This window comes from Aythya fuligula, chromosome 32, assembly GCF_009819795.1.
Source record: "Aythya fuligula isolate bAytFul2 chromosome 32, bAytFul2.pri, whole genome shotgun sequence".
Lineage (NCBI taxonomy): Eukaryota > Metazoa > Chordata > Aves > Anseriformes > Anatidae > Aythya > Aythya fuligula.
This window is the reverse complement of record NC_045590.1, coordinates 115,189-122,046: the sequence shown is the minus strand read 5'-3', so window position 1 is coordinate 122,046 and position 6,858 is coordinate 115,189. Positions and strand designations below refer to the sequence as shown.

The 6,858-nt window shown below is 58.1% G+C and overlaps 1 protein-coding gene across 1 annotated transcript; it reads left to right on the top strand.

The window, feature by feature from the left end:
- The first annotated feature begins 1,550 nt into the window (after positions 1-1,550).
- SBK3 (SH3 domain binding kinase family member 3) lies at positions 1,551-3,080 on the top strand. Its single transcript, XM_032205083.1, has 3 exons — positions 1,551-1,722; positions 1,818-2,020; positions 2,334-3,080. The coding sequence occupies exons 1-3, from the start codon at positions 1,551-1,553 to the stop codon at positions 3,078-3,080; spliced, it is 1,122 nt and encodes a 373-aa protein (XP_032060974.1).
- The last annotated feature ends 3,778 nt before the right edge of the window (positions 3,081-6,858 follow it).

Genomic DNA, 6,858 nt, shown 5'->3' with positions numbered 1-6,858 from the left:
AGGTGTTCTGTGGGGGAGTCAGTGGTTTGGGGGTGTCGAGGAGCTGTGACGTTCATGCTGACATTAGCAGTGCACTGGTACAGAGTGCTCCATGCCACGTGTCTGTCCATCCCTGCGCCGTCCGTCCGTCCAAGCAGGGTGCCTGTCCCACACACCACAATTTGTCCAGCCACCCCTGCAAGCTGTCCTCTGCTCTGTCCATCCATCCATCCATCCCACACAGCTCCCTGTCCATCTGTCCCCCCCCACACACCCTGTTCCTTCTTTCGGCTGTCCCTTCCCGCAGGTCTTCCCACCCACCCACACACCCAGACCTGTCTGTTCCCCCTGTGCCATGCCCCATGTCTGTCTGTCTGTCCATGCCCTCGGTGCTCTCTCCACCTGGCCATGCACCATGCTCCACGTGCCCCTGCCTGCTGTGCTCCATCCCGCCTGTCCCCACCTGGACTGCCCCGTCTGTCTTTTCCTTTCCATACTCCCTTCTGTCCGTCAGTCCCCCCGTGCCTCTCTCCATCCTGTCCGTCTGTCCCCACGCAATGCCCCGTCCGTCCTGCCCCTGCCTATGTTTGGAGGTCGGCACGCGTTGTGCCTGACACATGTTCCCAGCCCGAGCGGGAGAGATTAGCACGGGCCGGCGCTGCCCTGGGTCCAGCGGCGTTGGAGCGCGCAGGAAAATCTGAGTCACGGCTCCAGGCTCCGGGGCGGCTGCGGGGCCGGTGGCACCGCGCCGTGCCCCAGGGACAGCGCAGAGACACCGGTGAGCCTCGCGCCGCTCGGGCCGTCCCTGTGCAACCCCAGTGGATGCCAGCTTTCACTCTGCGGCTTTCTTGCATGGCTCAGACCCCGTGGCTGGGGGACAGAGAGGGGGGAACAGGGCTGTTGTTCCTGCCCTGTGCACCCCAGGGGTGGCTGTGACCCCCCTGTGGCTGTGCCGGTGCAGGGGGCTGCAGACAGAGGGATGGGAGAAGGGTCCAGGTCCTGCTTCACAGCTGAGGATGGAGGAGAGAAGGGCAGGGAGTGGGCAAAGGGCAGAGCCAGCACTCACCCATTGCTGTGGGGGGATGTGGGGTGGGATGTGGGGCTGTCCATGGGGGCAGAGCAAGCTGGCTGGGCTGCGTTGGGCTAATTGGGTTGGGCTGGGCTGGACTGGGCTAGAATGAGTTGGACTGGGCTAGGCTGCATTGGACTGGGCTGGGCTGGAAAGAGCAGGACTGGGATGGACTGAAGAGGACTGGACCTCGCGCTTCACTAGACTGAGCTGAGCTAGACTGGACTGGACTGGGCAGCAGTGGGCTGGGTGGGCTGGACTGGGCTAACTGGATTGGACTGGGTTAGACTGGGTTGGACTGGGCAGCATTGGGCTGGGAGAGCTGAACGGGACTGAAGAGGGCTGTACTGGGCTGTTTCAGACTGTACTGGTGTGGGCTGCGCTCAGCTGGACTAAGCTGGGCTGGACTGGGCAGCACCAGCTGGGTGTCCCCAGGCTTCCCCTGTGTGCGATGGGGGGGGGACATCACACTAGCGTGGGGTGCTTTGGCTCTGCAGGGCCCATGGAGGAGTCAGAGGAGGACGGGGAGGACAACGAGGTGTTCCTGGAGCAGCTGATGGTGCAGACGGGCCAGGCCGTGCCACGGCAGGAGCTGGAGGAGCAGTACACCGTGCTGGAGGAGCTGGGCAGCGGCACCTATGGCCGTGTGGTGCTCACCGAGCCCCGGGATGGTGGTGAGGAGCTTTGGGGGGTCCCTGTCTTGATTCACCCCATGGCCACTTCACCCCTAGCATCCCTCCGAGCTGCTGACCCTCTCCCGGCTTGTCAGGCTCACCAGTGGTCCTCAAGCTGATGCTGAAGGAGAACACGGAGTGGAGGGCGTTCCTGCGGGAGTACTGCATCGCCCTGTGCCTCTCTGGCCACGCTGCCTGCATCCGTGCTCTGCCCGTCGCCTTCGAGAGCGCCACGCACTTTGCCTTCGGGCAGGAGCTCGCTCCTGCTGGGGACCTGTGCACCCTCCTCACCCCAGGGGTGCGTGAATTTCAGGGACTCTGACAAGGATTGGGGGGCTGCTGGGGGGCTGCTGGGGAGGGAATAGGGAGGAGAAGGTACTGGGGTGGCGTGGCAGGGGGTGCAGGGAGGGGGCAGGAACCCAAACAACCCTAACCCTAACCCCAACCCTAACCCTAACCAACCTCTTGTTGTGAATTGGGACACACTTAGCAGCATGGGGATGTGTCTGGGGGCTGTTATGGGGTGAAGCCCATGCTGGAGGCACCAGTCAGGGTGCTGGGGGCTGCAGCACGCCCTGTGGCAGGTGGTGACAGGGCTGCCGTTCCTGCAGGAGGGCCTGGCGGAGGTGCTGGTGAAACGCTGCGCCTCCCAGCTGGCGGAGGCCCTGGATTTCATGCACAGCCGGGCCCTGGTCCACCGGGACGTCAAGCTGGACAATGTGCTGCTCTTCGACTGTGAGTGCCGGCGGGTGAAGCTGGGCGACTTCGGGCTCACCCGCCTGCAGGGCTCTGCCGTTCGTGCCATGTCCAGCACCCTGCCCTATTCCCCACCAGAGCTCTGCCTGCTCCAGGGCTCAGACACTCTGGAGCTGGACTCCAGCCTTGATGTCTGGGCCTTTGCCGTGCTGCTCTTCTGCCTCTGCACCGGCTGCTTCCCCTGGGCTGTGGCTGCCAGCCCTGACCCCCAGTTTGAGGACTTCAGCACCTGGCAGAGCGGTGTGGAGGGGCGGGAGGCGCCTCCATCCTGGCAGGGCTTTGCTTATGGGGCACAGGAGATGTTCCGTCGCCTGCTGAGGCTGGACCCCGACCGCCGGAGCCCGGCCATCGAGGTGCAGAAATACCTGTCCCTGCCGTGGCTGACAGCACAGGACACCGGGGCTCGGCTGGATGGTGGCGACAGGCAGGAGGCAGCAGCAGGCAGCCCCCAGGCCCCCATTACCCAGGGCTGTGCCCCAGGCAGTGGCTCAGGAGGGGGTGTGAGGGATGCTGCAGGTGCTGGGGAGCAGGGTGATGGCAGCTGCAGTAGCGGGGAGGGTGTACCCACACCACCCGCTGGTACCCTCGCCCTGTGCCATTAGTCAGCATCTCCATCAGCCCCGGGGACAGGCAGCAATGGGGTCCTAAGGTCTGGGCCAGGGTCTTCTTGTGGGCTGGGGTGAAAACTTGGTCCACACGCGGCACCCTGGGTGTAAGGGTCAGAGGCAGCAAGCAGTGCCAGAAAAGTGCTGCAGGCAAGGGAAGGAGAAGAAATGCTTGGGGCAGCATTTTTGGCGGGGAGGAGGAGGGGGGTCAGGGATGCCAGTCCCATCTCAGCACCTCGCCTGCTGCTAATGAACATCACTCATGATGACAAAATGCTTGATTAACACATGTGCTAGGGTGGCAAGGAGAAGCCAAGGGAAAAGCAGCCAAAGGTTGACAGAGAAGTGGGAGGAGAGCAATCAGTCAGAAATCATTAAGGCTGGTGCAAGGCCTTGGTAGGAGCAGCTGCAAAAACGGCTCAGTAACAGCAGGGGAACCCAGAAATGGGTCCAACCTCCCCTACTCGCACGTGTGTGTGAGGAGGCTGTCATCCCTGCTGTAATTAGTTAAGATGCCAAGCAGTCTCCTTGGGGTTAATGAGCTGAAGAACCAAGCATGAGCCCTCCAGGCACACAGCTGGGCTGGGAGGAGCCGCAGGGTGAATTTAGTGCTTGACGGAAACCTGATCAACGTGGGATTCAGCTCCCTCTGAGCTATGCAAGGCTCTGCCACAGGCGGGATAATCTGCACCACGAGGACTGGGTAATACAAAAGTCTGAAGAGAGCAGAGCGAATGAGCTGGGATGACGCTGGATGTGGAGGAGGTGGGGTGGGGGTCAGGAGAATGGGCATCAGCAGCTCGAAGGGTGGCAGATGTCAGCAGAGGGGTTCCACAAGTGAAGCCGCTGAGGTCTGGGCTGTTTGCACCAAAGTGGAGCTCACCTGGTGTGAGCCCGGTGCATGTCGGCTGGACAAAAAAACCTCCTCCCTCCAGGCTCACCCTGCTCTGCCCAGGGAGCCCAGAGGGGTGCTGAGTGCTGCCACTGGCATGCCAGCCCTTCCCATCTCTCGTGGGAGCCCACCAGAAAGCTGGGGAGGGATTTATCAGGTTGTGTAGAGACAGGACAAGGGGTAACAGCTTAAAAATAAAAGGTGGTAGATTTAGATTAGATCTTAGGAAGAAATTCTTCATGATGACAGTGGTCCAGGTCATGCAGAGAAGCTGGGGATGCCCCATCCCTGGAAGTGCTCAAGGTCAGGTTGGATGGGGCTTTGGGCAACCTGGTCTTGTGGGAGGTGTCCTGGGCACCTGGAAAGAGATGGTCTTTAAGGTGCCTCCCAGCCCAAACCGTTGTTTAGTTCTGTGATCTGCCAAGTGAGAGGAGCCCCGCTGCACAGGGGAAGGAGAGGTGAAAATCAGCTGAGATGCTGAAAGTTAATAAAATTCTCTGTTGTTCTGCCTTTTTATAACTGTGTTTTCCCACAAGCCCTGAATCTCCTCTGGGTGCCATGCTTGCAGAGCGAGGTATTGGAAGGGTATTGGACTCACAGGACAAGGAAAAGCAGACCCTTGTCTGATCAGAGCTGGAAAAGAAACCTCCCCCTGCCCCTGAAGTGCCCCTGCACAATAGAAATGAGGTCCTAAGGCAGGAGAGAGGAGACTCGGGGAGAAATAGTAAAGACCTCAGAAAGACCAACACACAGGGTGGGCTCAGTCTCTCCCAACTGTATCCAAACCAGTGCCACAAAGAAGGCATGAAGGGTGTTAAGTCATTGGAGACTCATCTACAAGAGGCACCAAGGCTCCCATTTGCCGTCCAGACTATCTCTCCACAGAGAATTTCTGCCTGCCTGGGGTCCACATTCATGATATTAGGGCTAACAATTCTCTTGGGTCCGAAAGACCACCACACCTTCCTACATTTTCAAGTAGCAAGGCGATGCTCTAGCAAGGACATTCTGAAATATAAAAAGGATCTTATGTCCCTTGGAAAAATATCGAAGGGATGGGGAGCACAAGTAGTGTTCACCTTTGGCCTCCCAGTTGGCGACTGGGACCCAGGAAGAAGGAGACAAATGGGACAAGTGAATGCTTAGCTGAGAGGCTGGTGCCATGCCCAAGGGTTTGGGTTCTGTGACATTGGGTGCATTTTTGAGGGGCCAGGTGTGCTGATGCTGGATGGGGCACAGCTATCCAGGTGGGGCAAGAGTGTTGTGGGCAGTAAGCTAGCTGGGCTGAGAGCTTGTGAGTAAGAGTTATGGACCACACCAATAAAGGACACCTTGTGGTCGGGGTCTGCTCCAGGCTGCCTGACCAAGGGCAGCCTGTGGATGAGGCCTTCTTGCTTCAGCTACAGGAAGCATCATGCTCACACGCTGTCATCCTGATGGGGGACTTCCAGCACCCAGTGTCTGCTGGAAAAGGAGCTGAGCAGAGCTGGCAGCTCCTTAAGGATGTTTCCCTCAGAACACAAGGACTTAGAGCACATCCCCCTGGGTAAGAAAGCACCCAAGACTATGGGGCTCGATGACATGCTTCCCAGCGTCCTGAGGGAACTGGCTGATGGAGTCACCAAGCCTCCCTTCATCATATTTGAAGTCCTGGCAGCCAGACAAACTTCCCAGTAACTGGAAAAAGGGAAACATCATTCCCATTTTTAAAAGGGGTAGAAAGGAGAGCCCAGGGAAGAACAGACAGGTCAGCCTCACCTCTGTGCCAGGAAAGATCATGGAAAAGATACTCCTGGAAGCAATGTCAAGGCAAGACAAGGGCGAGACATGCAAGACAAAGATGAGACAGCCAGCATGGTTTCACCAAGGGCAAATCATGCCTGACCAACTTGGTGGCCTGTGATGGGGTGACTGCATCAGTCAACAGTGGAAAACCAACTGATGTCACCAAGCTGGACTTCTGCAAGGTCTTTGACATGGTCCCACATGACATCCTGATCTCCACATTGGAGAGAAATGGATTAGACACTAGGAATAAATTCTTCACTCAGAGGGTAGTAAGGCACTGGCACAGGTTGCCTGGAGAAGCTGCGGATGCCCCATCCCTGGAGGTGTTCGGGACCAGGTTAGATGAGGCCCTGAGCAACCTGATCTACTGGGTGGCATCTCTGCCTATGGGATGATTTTTAAGGTTCCTTCCAACTCGAGTCATTCTATATTTTATGGTTTCACCCTCTCTGGCATCACCACTCCTCCCAATGCCCCACACCTGCACTTTTTGGCATCTCTCCTTGGGGTGGGCAGATCCTGAGAAAAGCTCAAACCCCAGAGGGATTTGGGCCCCAGACCTCTGCAGGAGCTGGACAGGCTGGAGGGATGAATGGGAAAGGCACAGGGAATGTGGATGTAGTGCCTGGCAGCTGGGACTCATGCCGAGAGCCTGACACCAGCAGCTGAAATGTGTACAGATGCTTTTCAATTATAGCTGTCTCTCCTAAATCCCAGCCTGGGGACTGTGGACCTGGACACAGCAATGCTGGGCTGGATGGTGGTGATCCCTGCAGCCAGGGGTGGAAAACTCCCTCATCCCAGAAGAACCAGCTTGGTCCCGTGTTTTGGCTCCATCAAACTGCTGATGAAGCTGAAATTGAGCTGCATTGAGGTGGGATTTTCACCGCTGTAACTCTTAGCACCCAAACTGTGGTGAGGTGCCCATGAGGTACTCTGAAGCTGAGGGGGTAGGGTGGGATCCTAGGGTCACCAAATTCCTCCAGAGCAGCCTGGCTTTCATGGTGCTGAAGCCTCCCCAGGCTCACCACAGCAACATTTAGTGGACAACGCATTGGGTGATATTTGCAACAAGCAATGCACAAAAGCATTGTG